This window comes from Xenopus laevis, chromosome 2L (genome assembly GCF_017654675.1).
Source record: "Xenopus laevis strain J_2021 chromosome 2L, Xenopus_laevis_v10.1, whole genome shotgun sequence".
Classification (NCBI taxonomy): domain Eukaryota; kingdom Metazoa; phylum Chordata; class Amphibia; order Anura; family Pipidae; genus Xenopus; species Xenopus laevis.
In genome coordinates this window covers 149,485,937-149,506,856 of record NC_054373.1, presented here as the reverse complement: position 1 = coordinate 149,506,856, position 20,920 = coordinate 149,485,937, and the positions used below count along the sequence as shown (strand labels likewise).

General features: G+C 38.0%; 1 protein-coding gene across 2 annotated transcripts in view; it reads left to right on the top strand.

Annotated features, from left to right (window-relative positions):
- avil.L (advillin L homeolog) overlaps positions 1–20,920 on the top strand; it is a 46,085-nt gene that overhangs the window by 20,353 nt on the left and 4,812 nt on the right. For both annotated transcript variants that reach the window (XM_041582550.1, XM_018247487.2), the window contains exons 4-16: positions 98–294; positions 2,386–2,494; positions 3,680–3,790; positions 5,673–5,878; positions 10,723–10,801; positions 11,128–11,226; positions 12,606–12,759; positions 13,086–13,186; positions 13,649–13,786; positions 15,785–15,943; positions 16,896–17,075; positions 18,640–18,785; positions 19,320–19,464. In XM_041582550.1, the coding sequence (XP_041438484.1) occupies positions 98–294; positions 2,386–2,494; positions 3,680–3,790; positions 5,673–5,878; positions 10,723–10,801; positions 11,128–11,226; positions 12,606–12,759; positions 13,086–13,186; positions 13,649–13,786; positions 15,785–15,943; positions 16,896–17,075; positions 18,640–18,785; positions 19,320–19,464 (1,824 nt within the window). The remainder of the gene's footprint in view (positions 1–97; positions 295–2,385; positions 2,495–3,679; positions 3,791–5,672; positions 5,879–10,722; positions 10,802–11,127; positions 11,227–12,605; positions 12,760–13,085; positions 13,187–13,648; positions 13,787–15,784; positions 15,944–16,895; positions 17,076–18,639; positions 18,786–19,319; positions 19,465–20,920) is intronic.

Here is a 20,920-nt window from a genome sequence, read left to right as displayed (position 1 = left end):
TGTACTGTAGATATGACATCCCTTATTCATAACACCTAATAGTTATTTTTCCTATCTTTTCTTACTTTCTACCCTTCAAAACCAATGTCTCTATCAGACAAAAAAATCGGGCAGTTCTCTTTTTTATGATATCCACTACTGGATTGGAAAGGACTCTTCTCAGGATGAGCAGAGCTCAGTGGCCATATACACGGTACAGCTGGATGATTTCCTTGGCGGCAGCCCTGTGCAGCACCGGGAAGTTCAAGGCTATGAGTCTGACTCCTTTAGAGGTTACTTCAAACAAGGCATTATGTAAGTATAGCAATATTTGTTAAATCATGGTATAATCAGATTTTTGCGTGATTTCTGTTGGGAGTGTAAAACTGCCTCTGTTGGAGAAAAACATATTTATACTTCCAAGCTGTTTAAATGTGTTAATGGGAGTGCAGTTCTGGACTTTAAAATGGAATGTACAGCTGGCTTTTAGATGTGGCTATCAGGACCGCCATCAGTAATCATGGGGCCCATGTACTATTAAATTAGCAGTGCCCTCCCCCAGGGGCTCCAGTTATTATATAGTTACATAGTTACATAGTTAAATTGGGTTGAAAAAAGACAAAGTCCATCAAGTTCAACCCCTCCAAATGAAAACCCAGCATCCATACACACACCCCTCCCTACTTTTAATTAAAATTCTATATACCCATATCTATACTAACTATAGAGTTTAGTATCACAATAGCCTTTAATATTATGTCTGTCCAAAAAATCATCCAAGCCATTCTTAAAGGCATCAACTGAATCAGCCATCACAACATCACCCGGCAGTGCATTCCACAACCTCACTGTTCTGACGGTGAAGAACCCTCTACGTTGCTTCAAATGAAAGTTCTTTTCTTCTAGTCTAAAGGGGTGGCCTCTGGTACGGTGATCCACTTTATGGGTAAAAAGGTCCCCTGCCATTTGTCTATAATGTCCTCTAATGTACTTGTAAAGTGTAATCATGTCCCCTCGCAAGCACCTTTTTTCCAGAGAAAACAACCCCAACCTTGACAGTCTACCCTCATAATTTAAGTCTTCCGTCCCTTTAACCAATTTAGTTGCACGTCTCTGCACTCTCTCCAGCTCATTTATATCCCTCTTAAGGACTGGAGTCCAAAACTGCACTGCATACTCCAGATGAGGCCTTACCAGGGACCTATAAAGAGGCATAATTATGTTTTCATCCCTTGAGTTAATGCCCTTTTTTATGCAAGACAGAACTTTATTTGCTTTAGTAGCCACAGAATGACACTGCCCAGAATTAGACAACGTGTTATCTACAAAGACCCCTAGATCCTTTTCATTTAAGGAAACTCCCAACACATTGCCATTTAGTGTATAACTTGCATTTATATTATTTTTGCCAAAGTGCATAACCTTGCATTTATCAACATTGAACCTCATTTTCCAGTTTGCTGCCCAGTTTATGGATTATAATTTTTCATGTCTCATGGAACATAAACATTTTGAGCAACTCAATGCTTAATTGACTCTCCTTCCTCTCATTGTTGACTATGAAAATCTTCTGAATACAGTTGCATTGCTGCCTCAGTGAATAAAAATCATTCTATGGCCTGAAATACCCCTACTATTGCCCTAAAGAGACAGTAGTAGAAGGGGCTACCTCAAAAATCAAACAGATAAAGACAAGACATTTTTTGCACTCACAAATATCAATATGCTAAAGTCATTGAGGCATTTTGGCCTTGAAGACTTAACTGAACTCTATTAGATCTGGATGTCCTGGCTCATGAGCACTGCCAGTGTGTATAATGACGCCCTAATTAAAAAAAAAAAACCCTTGCACACAGGACTATGACCTTGATTTGCCCTAGCCACTCCCCAATTATACCAAAATGCCACCCACAATCCACCCATTCCCACAAAGCCCTGCGCTTTTGCAACCTGTGATCATGCTTTTCCATCTCTACCTCAGTGCTATAAAATAACCATTCTAAAGCACTGAAGAACAAAACCTTCCACTGGCCTAGCGACCTAGAAGGTGAACAAGAACAAAGAATATATGTTATATATTTTTGTAGTGATCGTGTATGTATAATGAAAAATCGTGCAGGGAATTGCAACTGGCAAAAAATTACAGGAAAAAAACTTAAATGCTGAATATACACCGCCCAATGACTTTTATTCTATTTTTCATGTTTGCATTTTTCTTAAATGCTAAATCTCAACTTATCTCAAATGAAAAAAAAATCACAGTTCTTTCCATGATTTGCATGAAACGCGGCAAAAACTTGACCATGAATATTAATAAATCTGCCCCTTAATGTAGTGCATTAAAAGCAATAATTTAACCGCAACTATTTTTTCTTTGACTCCTGTTCTGTAATTTTCTGTTTGCAGTTACAAAAAAGGGGGTGTTGCATCTGGAATGAAACATGTGGAAACAAATACGTACGATGTGAAGAGGCTTCTGCATGTTAAAGGCAAGAGGAATGTATCAGCCACAGAGGTACATCCCCTCATAAATAGTGAATTAAGTGCAATAACTAAGCAGATCTCATTTGGAGTGCAGAGACATGTGCCTGCTCTGATGAATTCAGTGCTGCCTGCATCTGGCAGCACTTTATTCATAAAGGGTGGGAGGCATACTGGAATTCCAGCCCCAATCCTGCATGCCATTCAAACGCACAAGTTATGGAACAGCAGAGGATATAATAAGGCACAACAGAACCCTGTAAGCCAGTAAGGACACGGTTGGCTTGGACTCTGCACTGGATATTTAATTGGAGTGCGGTGCAGAGGGTAGAAGCACTGCCCAAATGACCACTCAGGGGCACACTTTTTGTAAATGAACCCTATAGTATAAATTGTAATCCTGTAAAAGAGCATAAAATGAGACTGTACTAAACCCATGTGTGCCTGTTATGAATGCTGTTAGTTCTGTTCTGACAACATCCGATCCATTTATTCCAAGGAAGAACAATTTGCAGCTTGCTTTTAGTATGATATAGTAAATGCTATTCTGAAACAGTTTTTCTACTATTTGCGGTTTTTGAATTATTTATATTTTTGTTCAGCAGCTCTCCAGTTTGCAATTTCAATAGCTGTCTGGTAGCTAGCAGCTAGACAGTGGTTTCAAAGGGAGACAGGAATATGAATAGGAGAGGGACCAAATAGAAAGATTATTTAAAAAGTAACAACAATGCACTTGTAGCCTCACAGAGCAATAGTTTTTTGGCTGCCAGGGTCAATGACCCCCATTTGAAAGTCAGAAGAGGAAGGCAAATAATTGAAAAACCATAAATAATAAAAAATGGAGACTGAATTCAAAGTTGCTTAGAATAGGCTATTCTACGACATACTAAAAGTTAAACTGAAGGCAAACCACCCCTTTAATACTTACATTAGACAAAGAGAATGGGACTATAATAAAATGTGTTAGTGTAGCACTGATATTTCATACACTCTGTATACAGTTCTAATCAGCAGAACATGAATTGAAATCCTCCAGAACTAAGCCATAATCATCTGCGGCAATGTCTTATGAGCCCCAGGCTGTCAGAATAAAGTTCAGCAAGCCAAGACACAAGTCTGACTGATTAAGTGGAACAGAACATTACTGTGTAAATACTGACTGTAATGAGTAAGGGCTTTTAGCTTTCTGCTAATTTCTTAAAGCCATCCCTTTTTGCAGGTGGAATTGAGCTGGCTCAGCTTCAACAGTGGAGACGTATTCTTGCTGGATCTTGGCAGGACTCTTATCCAGTGGAACGGTGCTGAAAGCAATACGGCAGAGAAAATGAAGGTATCTCATCTTATCATTTCTGTAGCACATGGCAGACTTTGTAAAAGTGTAATTTTTTTTGATCAAGCCAGTTTTTCTCCAGGGCTCTCCTTAACTAATCAAATTGTTACAGATAAAATAATACATTGCTACTGTATATCATTCAGTCATAGTTCAAAGACTATCTAAAAGAAATTCACCCCAAATCTCACTCCAACCTGGGTTTTCGGATATCTAGAACAGAGAATAGACATGGTCCCCAAATTTTACTCTAACCACTATCCATAAACCCATTATCCAGAAGGCTCTGAATAATGGGAAGGCATTTTAAGCAAATAAATCTAATTTTAAAAAGATATTAGCTTTTTCTCTGTAATAATAAAATAGTACAGTATAGGGTCTGTTATCCAGAATGCTTGGGAGCTGGGGTTTTCCAGATAACAGATCTTTCCATAATTTGGATCTTCACACCTTAAGGGGGTTATTTATTAAATGTCGAATTATAGAGCTTTTTTAGACCTCAAATGAACTCACAACTCAAATGGTATATAAATTAAGAATAAATTCGAATCAGTGTAGTGGGGGTGAAAAACTGAAATACTCAAATTGATCGAGTTTTTGGTGAAAAAATCTTGAATTGCTCCAGTTTTCGGGAGAAATCTATGAAAAAACCTTGAACATCATGAAGGCTACAAACATCTTTAAAAGGTCCATTGACTTCTACGTGACCTCAACAGGCTTTAGATGGTGTATTTATGGATTTGCGCAATTTCCAGCTTTGGGGGAAAATAAAAGGTTGTTTTTTTAACATTAAAAATCTATTTTTTGACTAAAAACTCGAATTTTTCATAGGAAAAACAACTCAGCCTTTGATAAATAACCCCCTTAGTCTACAACAAAATCATATAAACATTAAATAAACCCAACAAAATTAAATAAACCCAATAGGCTGGTTTTGCTTTCAATACTGATTAATTATATCTTAGTTTGGATCAAATACAAGGTACTGTTTTATTATTACAGAGGAAAAGGAAATCAAGGATTATTTGGATGAAATGGAGTCAATGGGAGACTGTCTTTCCGTAATTCAGAACTTTCTGGATAATGGGTTTCCAGATAACGTCTCCCATACCTGTACCGTGTACTTGAGTCCAACTTAAATATAATTATACCTTATTGAAGACAAAACAATCCTATTGGGTTCATTTGGGGGCACATTTACTATTGGTCGAATATCGAGGGTTTATTAACCCCCGATATTCGACCCTTGAAGTTAAATCCTTCGTCTTCGAATATCTAAGTCGAAGGATTTAGCGCAATTCCTTTGATTGAACGAAATGATTCTAAGGATTTTAATCCATTGAAGGATTTTCCTTCGATCCCAAATTGCCTAGAAAGCTAACATTGGTGCTCGGTAGGTTTTAGGTGGTGAAGTTTTTTTTAAAGAGACAGTACTTTGACTATCGAATGGTCGAATAGTCGAACGTTTTTTAGTTTGAATCGTTTGATTCAAAGTCGAAGTCGTAGTCGAAGGTAGAAGTAGCCAATTCGATGGTCGAAGTAGCCAAAAAAATACTTTGAAATTTGAAGTATTTTTTATTCTAATCCTTCACTCGAGCTAAGTAAATGTGCCCCTTAATGTTTACATGGTTCTTAGTAGACTTTTAGTAGAATTATGGAAAGATCCCTTATCTGGAATACCCCAGGTCCAGAGCATTCTGTACTCATTTAGGCCCAGGTCAAGGTAGAATCTGCTTCACATTAAGGTGAATCATTTGAAATACCTGTCATACAAATGATTATCTGGAAGGAGTATTAAATGCTTTGAAGAATGGACAATTTAAAAGTCTAAATATGCTGGATAAATACTTTTAAATACATTTCCTTGACTTCTTCTGTCTAGGGAATGTTACTGGCCAAAGACATTCGTGATAGGGAGAGGGGAGGGCGGATGGATATTAGAATCATTGAGGGTGATCAGGAAGAAGCTTCCCTTGAATTAATGGACCTTCTTGTAAAAACACTTGGTGAGAGGAATCAAAACATCGGACCAGGAACACCTGATGAAGTTGCAGATCAAAAACAGAAAGCCAACATTATGTTGTACCAGTAAGTATAATTTACAGTAATAAAACTGGGATATCATTACAGGTGGGTGGGGATTGGCTTTACCCATGGTGCCACCATAATGGTGCACAGTAAAATAACTAGATATCATTGGTAAGTTGATCTGTTCTACCAAGACATTACTAGCCAAAAAGGGGTTTACTGGGTCCTCTGCAATCCTGGCCCCCCTGCAACTGTATTTACACCCCTGGTGATGCACACTGCAATGCATTTTGTTGCTTCTCACTGCCAAACCAATACCGTTTGCATCTCATATACACAGTAAGATGTGTTGTTGACAGCAAGATTCCCATGATCCTTCAGAATAAGAACACTTTGAAATACATGTGTGTATGAATGTTTGTGCAGCCCAGTTATAGATAGGAAATGAGAATGTGGAAAGAAAAGGTGGAAAGTTTCCATTAAAATATACTGTATTAATGCCAACATATTGAGAATGAACGGCAACAGGAAAGAGAATTGTGCATTAATGTCATTTGTGGATGTGCTCGGTGTGTGTGTTATTTTGGTTAATTTGCTCAAAAAATGATGCTACCTTCAAGCTTTGCACAGTTTAAATCAGTGTCGGACTGGCCTACCGGGATACCAGGAAAACTCCCTGTCGGTCCAGGTGTCGATGGGCCTTTTGCTGCTAATCATTTGACCTATTTCATGCTCATTCCCTATTTATTTATGAGAAAAAGAGGCTTAATAATGGAAGAATAGAGTATATTATGTAGAGACTAGGAGAATAAAGAGGTTGAGTGAGGAGAGGAAGTACAATAGTTTGGAAAGTGGGCCCTCAGCCTAAAGTCTCTGGTGGGCCCCTGGCATCCCAGTCCGACACTGGTTTAAATATGCAATGTACAGTATGTGCAATTTTGAAGAATTTACATTTTGTTTGCGCTGTTTATTAAATATTGCCCTATATGCTTAGGGTACCAGGCTAACACTACAAATTAGAGTAGACTATATTGTACACTCATAACCAGACAACAGCCCAATCTTCAGGCTTCATTTACAATTCACACGGGCACAAGCACTGGTGCAATATTGCCATCTTAAATGCAGGCGACAGTGTGTAAATGGGAAAGGTGCAGGCCAGCCAATGCCTTCCATTCTAGAGTGCAAATAGCTGCACCTAATTTGGCAACCTGCAGAGCAAAAAAACATGGCACTTTGCTGTTTGTTGAACCCTTAAGCTGGCCATAGACGCAAAGATCCGATCGTACGAATCGAGGATTCGTACGATTTTCGGACCGTGTGTGGAGAGTCCCGACATTTTTCGTCCGGCGGGGATCGGTCGCTTGGTCGATCGGACAGGTTAGAAAATTTCTGTCGGCTGCGGGTAATATCTCTGCGTGTATTGCCGATCGTACGATTTTCAAAGGGAGACTGTCACTAGCTTTGTCTGACATAACTATCGTATGATTGCTGTCAGGGGAAGAACATCGGCTCATCTGTTCTTTAACTACTTTATTTGATCTGAATGGTAAGACTTTGATCCTATTGGTTAGTGGCAGGTCGGGAGATGGGAAAGTCCGATTGTACATTGATTTGTACGATCGGATCTTTGCGTCTGTGGCCAGCTTTCGCTCCTTTGTCTCTCTATAAATGCTAAATTTGTACCTTTGAGTCCAGGGTCAGATTAGAAAGCCATAGTGGCCATTGCTGTATGTTTTTGAATGTATTTGCACATTGCCTGCTCTTTCACCCTGTACTAAAGCATATCATTTAAGGTAGTATACTACTGTTTTAAATTAACTTTTAAAGCTGCTTTATAGATGTGTCGTTACAGCAGGATCTCTTAAACAATTAAGACCAAATTAAGTAAATGAATCAGTTTTGCAACGCAGAAATTGGTTTATAAGCAATCATGCACCTGCATGTGGATCTCTTTTTGGGCCCCCACCTATAAAAATCCCTGCACTACATTTTCTTTGAGGTGCTTCATTCAAGTCACTATTACTAGTGAATGTATCACTTTATAAAAAAAATTCTGAAATGTGAACTTTGAAGCTTAATGGCTTGGCCACCTGATAGCTAGAGATAAGTGTGGGGGATGGTGGTTGGCATCAGGAAGGGAGTCTCAGGTTCTGAAATGCCCCAGTTAACAAAGCCTATGTCAGCAGGATATCGGAAGTGCTGACTTGCATCCTCTATATTTTTATATTAAACATAATTTTCTGCTTATTAGGGTGTGGTAGCATGAACAAAGCCAAGATATCTGCCAAAAATCTGCACAGAGCCATTAGTCACATTATGATAAATCTCCATTCCCGTATACGTTTTATACTTTTATTGCAATTACGAGTTAGATCATGTGCAGTCTCATAGGATTTTAATGTTTCCAAGAGTATCATGATCATTTCCTTTGCCTGTTCCTTGGAAGGTATATTCTGGGGGAATGTACCAGAAGATCCTGTTGCATAATGTTTTGATGACATTTAAACAGTTGAAGCGATGTTTTAGAGGAGAGGCTTTTGCACTGTTCGAGACAACTGAATATTTAGGAATCACGTTGGACTTGAATAAGATATTTAATGCATTACAAATACAGGTATGGGGTGCGGTATCTGGAAACCCATTATCCAGAAAGCTCCAAATTATGGGAATCTCCCATAGACTCCATTATAATAAAAGAATGAAAATTTTTAAAAATAATTTACTTTTTCTCTGTAATAATAAAACAGTACCTTGTACTTGATTCTAACTAAGTTATAATTAATCATTACTAAATGCAAAACAATCCTATTGGGTTGAACTCATGTTTAAATTATATTTTAGTAGACCTAAGGTATGGAGACCCTATCTGGGAAAACTCCAGGTCCCAAGCATTCTGGATAACAGGTCCCATACCTGTGTATGAATTCCTGCGGAGAATACTGCTGACAAATGCCTAGGGTAAAGCCTATATATCTGATGTAATAAAATAATGCATGGAACTGGCTTATAGTTTTGACAATTGAATATTACTCTTCAGCAATACAAAAGTAATTGTAATAGTTTCTATGCAGTGCTGTGCCTAGTGTGCATATTCATAAGGTATTGCTACCTGTCACACCATAGCGGCAAATGCATACACAAGAAGTAAAGGCTATCAACCATCTATAGGTATTATCATGCCACCTTTTCATTTTATCATTCAACATCATTCATATGGGGAAATGCAGGCTGCTAATGTCAAAACATTTATTAACATTGCAAACAATTTTGCCTTTGTGAACTTTTTGCTAACCCTTTGCCCCTCATGCTACAGTAGGATAGCGATTGCAAATTTTATCTTTTGTAGTAGTGTGCAGTGTATGTAATAAAATCTTACTGAAAAAGTTGCGACATTTGCTCGAAACGTTTACGCCACCTTGAAACGCATCTTAAAAATTTGCAATTGGCAATTAATATTCGCAATGCACAATTAATATTCGCAATGGGCAATTAATATTTGCAATGCTAAAGTCTAATCAAGAATATTACATTGCAGCATGCAAATTTTTATTCTTAATAGTGTGCAAATTTCTCTTCGCAAATTTTATTACATTTCCCCCATAGTATCTTTGAATTAGGGTGCACTAAGTTCATATACTTTATCCAGTCCATTAGCATTTTCTGGCCGCACACTGAGAATTTCCAGCGCCGCTTAGGGTTCAGATTCGGTTTGGTATTCAACTAAATCCATTTCCCAAGATTCAGGGGTTCAGCCAAACCCCTGAAAGCAGGGTTGGGTACATTGCTAGTTGACTGGAGTTTGGGTCACACACTGTGGACTTACATGTCCATTAAAGAATGCGAGTGCCACAATAGCTCTCGTAAAACTCACATCTAATTTAGGGGCCTATTAATTAAACAGTGATTTTTTTCTGGTTGAGTTTTTAAAGGGAAAAAGCTCAAATTTTTAGAGGAAAAAAACCCTCTAATTTATTATTATTATTGTAATATTATTTATTATTAGAGATTTATTTCTGAATCTGAAAATACTCGAGCTAAAACCTGTTGAGGTCATGTAGAACTCAATGGCAGAGGTCCCTTTTACAATCTGAAGATGTTTCTATACATCGTGATCTTCTGCGCTGGGTTTCATACAACAATCTGAAAAAGTCAATGTTTTCGGGGGACAACTCGAAAAAGTCATACTATATATAAATAGTATATTATATACTATATAATTGTTGTGCAATGTTGTTGAGACTTTTCTTGCACCGTCCTGATATTTTAATAAATTAGGTGAAATTGTGGATGAGTTAGGGCTCTTACTGAGGAGCGGTTGAAGCTGCGCTCCCCTGTATTCCGTTTTTCTGCGTTCAGCCGCAGGGGAGCGCAGGAATAGACACATTTAGCTTTTTTCAATGGGGCTGTACTCACACAGGCGCATGTAGGCGCCGAACACAGGAAAAATGCAGCATGTTGCGTCTCAACCTGCGTTCGGCGCCTACATGCTCCTGTGTGAGTAGAGCCCCATTAGAAAAAAGCTAAATGCGTCTATTCCTGGGCTCCCCTGCGGCTGAACGCAGAAAAACGGAATGCAGGGGATCGCAGCTTCAACCGCTCGTCAGTAAGAGCCCTTAAGTGAGTTAGGTCAACTTTGTTTTAATAAGAAAATGGGAAAAACTTGAGTCTTAGTAAATAACCCCCTTAATGTTACAGTATACAGTTGTAGGCAAAACAACACTTCCTACTTCGTGGTACCAGCTTGGGGGAAGGCAAGGTCCTGTTTTGGCACTGTTATAACCCTGTGCAAAAAGTGACAACACTTTTGGTCATAGAAGGTATTGTGTAATAAGTGATAGATACATCTAGTATAAAAGCATTGCTATATTTTTTTCCTGGACTATAAACTTAATTAATTTTAGTGTCTCAGATTCTGGAGGACAGATGGAAGTGACGGAAGTGGCAACACGGCCATTGGTTCAGGACTTGCTAAACCATAATGTGAGTGAAAAATAGTAAAATATCTATACAATAGTATTAATATATTTATATCGTATATATACTATATATGTACCATATTAAACTTTCAGCACTACAGAAAAATCTACAATACCTATATTCAGTTTATGTTTGTATGTACATTTTTTTTTTAAACATATCCTTCCTTGTATATGCAGTGCTGTAGATGACAACAAAACCTTAATAGGACAGATGGGTAGCAATACAATAATAGAATATAAATATGTACCAAAATACAATTGTATTCAAGATTAAGTTTTAAGAGACAAATAATTCATAAAACCTAAACCTGCATGATGTTCCCCCAGGACTGTTATATCATTGACCAAGGTGGAACCAAAATATATGTTTGGAAGGGCAAAGGAGCCACAAAAGCCGAGAAGCTAACTGCAATGTCGAAAGCTTTGGTGAGTAGCTCATAAAGGTTCTGTTGCTTATATCTGAATTATCTAAATGCAGAAATCTGGCTTTGGGGGAGATTTTCTTTAATCCATAAATTGGAATGTCAAGTGTATGGTCCTTTGTGGCTCTGGACTTTGGTTGACAGGCTAAACATTTCTTAAAGCGTTCAATGGCAATATCTCAAGTGAGCACAATATTCTCATTTATGAAAGAATATTTCCCATTTATTGAAAGACATACTGCATGGTACAGTTGTTTATTGCAGTTGGTGCTTGATATAATAAGAAAATACTATACCCACTTTGTGTGATAGTAGGGCTTATTAACGAAGATGCAATCCACCATATTTTATACCCAAAATGCATTTCTAATTGTGGGCACCAGTAAACTAGCCTGGACAACAACCTGCACAGGATTTACCAATGCTAGTACACTGGTCAATAATTTTTAGGTGAAACTAACCACCATAAACTCATTTTTTTGGAGAAAACTCAACTTGACCTTTGAAAATAACCTCCTTAGTATTAATAAAAGGGCATATTTAAAGGAGAAGGAAAGCTACCAAGCTAGTTTATTGCCAATTGATTAGCCACAACAGTGCAAGCTAGAACACCATTTTTATTCTTTAGAATGCTTTTCGATACATGATTTAACTGTTCTAGAAACTGTCTCTGTTTAGGCTAGCAGCTGCCATATTAGTTTGCTGGGCTTGATGCCTGAGTCTCTCTCTGCTCATGCATAGATCTGAGCTCAGAAGATTACAGCAGATAGGGGATGAGGGAGCAAACTGAGCATGCTCAAGCCCAAGCCCTGGAGTTTTAAGATGAAAACAGAAAGTCTGAGACAGAAGCCCATGTATACACAATAGAAACAGTGATGCACCGAATCCTGTATTTTGGATTTGGCTGAACCCCCGAATCGTTCGCGAAAGATTCGCCTGAATACGAATACTAATTTGCATATGCAAATTAGGGGTGGGAAGGGGAAAACTGTTTTGTGATAAAAAGTCACATGATTTCCCTCCCTGTCCCTAATTTGCATATGCAAATCAGGATTCGGATTCGGTTCAGCCAGGCAGAAGAATTCGGCCGAATCTGAATCCTGCTGAAAAGGACCGAATCCTGTCCGAATCCCGAACCGAATCCTGGATTCGGTGCATCCCTAAATAAAAGGAAAGAAATGTGGTGTTTTTTTGACAGAGGACTCTGAGCAGCATTACTTTGAGGGTTTACTAGTGTATTCATATATAGACCTTTCTGATAAAACTTACTTAGTTTTAACCTTTCCTTCTCCTTTAAGTTCAGTTATGTACAAGGCTCTATTACCCCTGTACTATGTCTTCTGCTACTTCTGACATGCAAAGCATCCCTGTGTTGATCCTCAGGAATTCATAAAGATGAAAGCATATCCTCACAGCACCAATGTGGAGACAGTAAATGATGGAGCAGAGTCTGCCATGTTCAAACAGCTGTTTCAAAAGTGGGTTGTGAAGGACCAGTGTGTGGGTATGGGAAAGGCCTACACTGTGAATAAGATTGGTAAGTAGAAATAACAGGAACTGCAAAAAGCTACAGAAACCTCATACAGTATAGGGATGTCACCTTGGAGTAACATGAACCTTTCTAAAATCATTTATATAGCCACATAACTCCATAGTGTCTTCTAATATCCTTATAAATGACAGTAGGGATATCTTTTTATAGCAGAAAGTAAAATATCTGAGGAGTAAATCCTATAATGAAACAGATATCTAATCCAGCGTCTTGTTTGGTGGCTAAGATCATTTTGCCTTATTATTGAATTTCTGAAGATTTCCCTTTCTCGGTTTTACAATAGACACATAATCAGTGTATGTGTGTTTCAGCAAAGGTCAGCCAGGAGAAATTCGACACGTCTTTGCTTCATGCAAACCCATCGGTAGCAGCACAGGAGCGAATGGTGGATGACGGGAGTGGCAAAGTAGAGGTATCAGTATGAACTGTTCACAGCTGGGGAATTAGAAAGAGATCTTCAACCTGGTCCTGACTATTTTAAAACGTTAAAGGGGTTGTTCACCTTTGAGTTTACTCTCATGATGTAGAGAGTGATATTCTGATTGCAGTTGGTCTTCATTTTTTATTATTTGTGGTTTTTCAGTTATTTAGCTTTTTATTCAGCAGCTCTCTAGTTTGCAATTTCTGCAATCTGGTTGTTGGGTCCAAATGACCCTAGCAACCATGCGTTTATTTGAATAAGAGACTGGAATATGAATAGGAGAGGCCTGAATAGAAGGATCAGTAATAAAAAGTAGTAATAACTATACATTTGTAGCCTTAGAGAGCATTTGTTTTTTAGACGCAATTCAGCACAATGCGCGTTGTGAGCACAAAACATGGCACTTTGCACCTAGGCTGTTGTGAATATTCAAATCTGTTTGTGTGTTTGCAGGTTTGGAGAATTGAAAATCTAGAGCTGGTTCCTGTGGAGACACAACGGCATGGGTATTTCTATGGTGGTGACTGCTACTTAGTGATGTACACATACCATGTGAACAAGAAAGCCCACCATGTACTTTATATCTGGCAGGTAAGTGTGAGAAGCACAAAAGAACCAGGTTTATTCTGACAATAATTATATACATTACATATAGCAGGAGAACCTCCTCAATCACTTTGCACACAGCAAAAATGGACATGAAAGGCCAACCAAAAGAATAAAAGGAAAATATAATAGTACTAGACATTAAGCCCGTTAAATTAACGGGCGCTAGAACGGGCCGCCAGAGACGGTCCGTGGGGCACATGCGCAGTAACGCAATCCCACGGACACAGGGACTGGACGCAGAGACACTTCAACTTTATTATATAGGATGTGCAAAACTGAGTTCAAAGACTTGAACAAAAAGTAGCAGTTATTATATAGTTAATGAAAATCTGTGTTATACCTTGGCTTTTTCTTCCCCCACACTTCCAGCTATCATATATCCTCATAAATTTAGGGGCCCATTTATTAATTCTCGTTTTTTTCTGGTCGAGGTTTTTAGGAGGAAAACTTAGTTGAATTTTTTGTGGGTGGAAAAAAAACTTACAATGATAAGAGATTTATCATACCCCAAGGCTGCTAAAAATTAGAATCCAAAAATACATTTCAAACCTGTCAAGGTCAAGTAGAAGTGAATGGCAGATGTCCCTGAAGATGTTTCTTGACATCTTGATCTGCACTGGATAATAATAATAATAAAGTTGGGGATTTCGTCCCATAATCCGAAAATTTTGACAGCTAAAATCGGATCCGATTTTTTCCAGAAAAATAATTGATAAATGAGTTCAATGCGTGGACACCTTTGATTTTATTAAAAAATTTGATTACTTTGAGTTTTAGTACACAAGGAGTAACAGTAAGTTATTGTTACTTCTATTACACACTCTTACATGTTACTGTTCTCTGGAAAACTCTGTTGAAACTCTGAATGAAACAAGGATTTATGGCATTGCTTTTCTGTAGTGATGGTCGAATAAATTCACCAGACACGAATTCGCTGCAAATTTCGGCGATTCACCACAATTGAATTATTTCCCGAAACTGTGGTGACAAATAGTTGTGCGTCAACATTATTCGGACGCCCATTGACTTTAATGCATTTGGACCAGATAGTCGCGCGTACAGAAATTGTCTCTAGTGTCAAAATTGGTGAGAGTCATTTAGTCAATTATTTTAACACCCATTGACTTCAATGTGTTTTGCTAATTTTTCTGCACACATTCGCCTGCTGTGAGACGATTTTTGTTCATGCTACCATTTGAGTAAATTCCCACAATATTTAAAGCAAGTACTCAACACAATGGCGATGCAACAATGATCTTGAAAACAAGATCAGAATTTGTGGTGTTTATACAAATGGCCTGCGGGTGTCACTGTGCACAGGACTTGTACTGTGCATACACAGGACTTTCTGTACAGCTTAAAAGTGAAAGCTTACTGTTGTGTAATGCCTGCATGACTCTGCTAATAAAGCAGTTATACTCTACAGAATTGTTCACCGCTTAGTCAGGGTCAGATCATAAGAAAAGCCACGAAGGCCCTTAGCATGAGATGGGATTTAGAGCTAGACTACAATGGGGTATATGTCACTTTCACCCGTTGATAAATACTCTTTTAAAAATCCCATAGAAATGAATGGAGTGCGGCAGAATTTCACACTAGTGGACTGTGGTGATCTCTCTTTGATAAATATGCCCCAATGACTTAAATAATTAGTCTGTATGCAAATGGATGTAAATATTGTCATTATCACATATAACTGTGTTTTATAACCATTTAATACAAAGTCTACCGTTGTAAATATGGATGTTAAAACCTGCCTTGTCAAATAATAACAACTCCTTTTGAAGAGGACACCTATTTTCTGTATCCTAAATAATTGTTTCCACTGTGTTATCTATGCTTTTATCGTAAAGAGTCCAAATAGCCAAAATTATGGGAAAAGCATGTGAAATATTCTTTCATGTTTTTCATATAGGAGATGTTAGTGCTCTCTGTAGTATTGCCTTTGCGGTATAACACCTTTATTTCTTGGTCACATAGGGACGCCATGCTTCCCAAGATGAACTGGCAGCATCAGCTTTCCAGGCTGTGAAACTTGATCAAGACTTTGGGGGAGAACCAGTGCAAGTTCGAGTATGCATGGGAAAGGAGCCCCGGCATTTTATGGCTATATTCAAAGGAAAGCTAGTGATATTTGAGGTAAACGTTACAAAAAAAGCTGTTTCTTAATAGAAATGGGTAATCTTCTGTATGCAGCCACATGGGATTGTGGTGGTTCACCTTCCAGTTAAATTTTAGTATGTTATAAAATGGCCAATTCTAAGTAACCTTTCAATTGGTCTTCATTATTTACTTTTCATCGTTTTTAATTATGTGCCTTCTTCTTGTGACTCTTTCCAGCTTTCAATTGGGGGGTCACTGACCCCATATAAAATCAAATGCTCTGTAAGGCTGCACATTTATTGTTATTGCTACTTTTTATTACTTATTTTTCTATCCAGGCCCCCAAAATATGTAGCGGTTTACATGTTTTACCAATATTTATTGAAATTGAATGTGAATTAGTCCCTCACGGGGCCCCTATACCTCCTGGGCCCTCCTGCAGCCGCAGGGTCTGCTTTCTCTATTGTTACACCCCTGGTTGCGAGGGTAATTTGGACCATAGCAACCAGATTGCTGACATTACAAAATAGAGAGCTGCTGAATAAAAAGCTAAATAACTCAGAAACCACAAATAATACAAAATGAAAACCTATTGCAAATTATCTCGGAATATCAGTCTTTACACCGTACTAAAAGTTAATTTAAAGGTGAACAACCCCTTTAAACTAGATATGCATATACAGATCCAGTCCTTCTTCAAGAGTGGTTTTACTTAAATTCATAGAGTGCGAGAGAGTGTGAGATAAATGGCAAATTTTTTTAGAATGTATCTAGTCCATCATTTTTAACACTAATGATTTTCATCTACAATGATAATATCCCTGACTGATAACTACTGTATTTTTAGCATGTATAAGTAGATGAAAATCTTGTGTATGTAACTGTACATACATGTTCCTGTTAGAATTTGTGCTCAAAATATCTGCAGATGCCAGAGACAAGAAAGTAGAAACACAATATAAAGCAGCGGTTTCCATTTTATATGCAGGGGGGCACATCAAGGAAAGAGAACAAGGAACAGGAGCCATTGGTGAGTTTGTTCCAAGTTAATGGATCAGAACCTTCTAACACCAAAGCTGTGGAGGTTCCTCCCTTTGGCTCCTCCCTAAATTCCAATGATGTTTTCCTACTCAAGACCCAATCAGAGAGTTATTTATGGTATGGAAAGGTGAGTGTGATCCGATGCACCCAAATGGTAGGTCTGCTAGTAGCGTTATAGTTTTCCTATACTGTGTGATGTCGTTTAGATGTCAGAAATCCAGGAGAAGCAGACACAGAGAGGGTTATTTATTAAACCTCAAATTGTTGATGATGAAGCTCATGCATCAGGCATGTAACTTGTGATTAGGTATAATAATATGCGATTTATGAGTGAGCCATATTTGCAGCATTTGTATCTGAGAGCAAAGAAGGAAATGGCTCACAAAGCAGCAGCTCAGAGTTGTGCTCATCTCAGGATTTGGGGCTAAATAAAATGGTCCGACACACTAAGCAATGGAACTGTTACGTAAATCAAATGACTATAAAATAAAATAGTTAAAATAAATCTGAACTATCAAATGTGTTATACCAAGGTCTGCTATAGCTAAATGATTCAATGCAGTATCATATTTTTAAAATTGCCTTTTTCCGATGTGTATTGTAGGCCTTTTGGATGCTATGTATTTCTATTAATGTAAGGCAAAGATATTAAACAAATATATAGGAATGCACCGAATCCACTATTTTAAAGGAGAACCAAACCCTTTTTTATTAAAAACCCCTACCATCCTACCCTACATAGACCCCCCTCCCTGCTTCACCCCAGCCCAGGTGTTACCCTCAGTAAATGCCCCTAACTCTTTACTTACCCCTCGTTGTAGATTCAGCGCATCTGAGTTCACGGGCGCCGTCTTCTTCTCTTTGGTAATCTTCGGGGCTTCTTCTGGTGCACTTCAGCAATTTCTGTGACTTTTGCCGTATGCCCATTTGTAAAAAACTGGAAGACTGCACATGCGTCGATACGGCACTTACTAAACGAAGATTACCGAAGAGAAGAAGATGGCTCCAGTGAACGCTGATGCCCTGAATCTGCAACAAGGGGTAAGTAAAGAGTTAGGGGCATTTACCGAGGGTAACACCTAGGCTGGGGGGAGCAGGGAGGGGGGGTCTATGTAGGGTAGGGGGGTAGGGAAATTTAATATAAAGGGTTTGGTTCTCCTTTATGCTTAGGCAGAATCCAGAGTTCTTTGTGAACAATTTAGCCAAATCCCGAACCAAATCTGAGCCCTAATTTGCATGTGTAAATTAGGGGGAAAATGGGGAAAGAGAACTATGTGGTTAAGAAAAAGTTGACTTCCTTGTTTATGTGACGAAAAGTCAAGTGATTTTTTGGATTCAGTTTAGGCCGGCACTTAGATCCATCCAAATCTGAATCATGCTGTAAAAGGCGAATCTTGGCCGAATCCCAAATCCTGGATTTGGTGCATCCCTACAAATATATTTTGATTTAAACAGTAATTGAACAGAGTTCAAATTCATACAGTACAACTGGCTGGTTCAGTGCTCTTTGTTTCACTTCTTTTCTCAATAAGGGTGGCATTTTCTTTCTCTATAAAATAGTTTTGTAGAAAGCATCAATATTACTTCTGTAGTGACATGCTATAGCACTGGTGATTCGAGTACTATAGACTTCTTTGGCATCTTTTGGTGACCTTATGCTGTTGTGCCTTACGTTGTTATGCCTTTTACAGGGCTCCAGTGGGGATGAACGTGAAATGGCTAAAGAGCTGGCAGCCATGTTGTGTGACGGGAATGTAGAGATGCTTGCAGAAGGTCAAGAAACTGCCCAGTTTTGGGAAATACTGGGTGGAAAGGCTCCATATGCAAATGACAAAAGGTAAAAAATGATTTGCATAGAACAAAATTTATGTGTGTACTACCAAATCATTGTGGTGACCACAGTAGTGGTACCTGTCTGCATTTAGCACGCCAATCATGTGTCTATTAGATACTGGAATACTAAAACCAAGAAATAAAACTAACATGAAATTTAAGAATTTTTTTTAAGCATAAAAAATCTATTTAGGTGCACACTGATCAGGCATTCAAGCTGAAAAATATGTCCGGCAATCTATGATCTCACAGAAGACTCTTCAGATAAAGCAATTAGCTACTTAGCACTTTTCAGAGGACTGCTCATTTGCTTTAAACAGCTCTTACAGACCCAGATGTTTGAATGTTTCAATTAAGAAGTATGTTCAGCACAAAAGCCCTTTTCATTGAACTAATGTTGATAAAGGGGGTTACTGAACAAGATGATAACCAATCACCACGAACTTACTGAAAAACCTATATGTTATACAAATAATTTAACAAAAAGTGCCCTCACTTTTTCAAAGCATTAATTTTTCACAAAACACATCTCTTGCAGACTTCAACAAGAGGTACCAGACTTCCATCCAAGGCTATTTGAATGCTCCAACAAGACAGGCCGCTTCATTGTAACCGAGGTTACCAACTTCAATCAAGATGACCTTGAGCAGACCGATGTCATGATTCTTGATACATGGGACCAGGTAAGATGGAAAACCATATCAATTATTCGACATATTCTCATATTCTGAAATTCTGCACAGAGTATATCACATAGAGATTAAAAAACGCAACACAATTATTTCAGTTGGACAAAAAAATTAGCAATACAACCCTCAAAAAATATAACAAGAAAAAAAAGCAATTGCAGCTCTAGGTTGTTTTGTCTATTGCCATATTGTCACTAGATTAAAATAATGCTATAAAGTACAGTATGAAGAACTGAACAAACACTATACTATAGTTCGTATAGATATGGGTATATATAAATTATGTGAAGTTATGGAGGGGTGTGTGTATGGATGCTGGGTTTCAATTTGGGGTTGAACTTGATGGACTTTGTCTTTTTTTCAACCTGATTTAACTATGTAACTATGTAACACCTACACAAAGGCAAAGTACAGTATGCATTAATTGAAAAGTAACCTTAAGGGGCAGATTTATCAAGGGTCGAATTTCGAAGTGGAAAATATTTCGAAATTTGACCATCAAATAGAATCCTCCGACATTCGAATTAGAAGTCGGAGGATTTTATTCATTGTACGATCATATTCCGATCATAGTACGATCGTCCTCCAATCGTACTTCGAATCGTACGATTCGACCGATTTTATCGTACGATTTTCCTTCAAAACCTAAAAACTTAAAATAAAATATGCTCTGGCAGGTCCCCATAGGCTAACATAGCACTTGAAGTCAAAGTTTTTTTAAAGAGACAGTACTTCAATGATCAAATGGTCGAATATTCAAACGATTTTTACTTTGCATCGAAGTCAAAGTAAATTCAAAGTCGTAGTATCCTATTCGATGGTCGAATTATCCACAGAATTACTTTGAATTTTGAATTTTTTTACTTCAAAAATTCCCTTGAATTCACTTCGACCCTTGATAAAACTGCCCCTAAATGTAATAGTCATTCTAGATAGATTGCGAAGGCTGCCGGCTTATAGCATTATAATGCTGGAAAGCCACTCTATGAAACTGAAAGAAAGCATTCATCAGATATAATAAATGCTTTGATAAATAACATCAGTTAAAATCTACAATAAAAATCAAAACTTGGCTCCATTGTGTACTAAATATTTAAGACACAGCAGTCAAAATTGACATTCAAAAACCCATGAACAGTGTGTGGATTGGCCCACAGATATCCAGGACAACTCCAGGTGGGCCCAGGTGTCAGTGAGCCCTGCTGCTCCTAAACAGACAAATACAAGAGTCCTCTGCACTCAACCCATTATCAATATATTTAAGACTAAAAAATGCTTAACGTTAAAACAAAACAGGGATTGTTTGTCCATATATTGCAATATATTTAAGCTGGGCAACTAAGTCAAAGTCATCCCATATCTGCCCAGTTATACTCAATTTTCATCTGCTTCATTATACAATTTACACAGGGACTACGTTTTACCTGCAACTTACTGTACTTGCTACTTT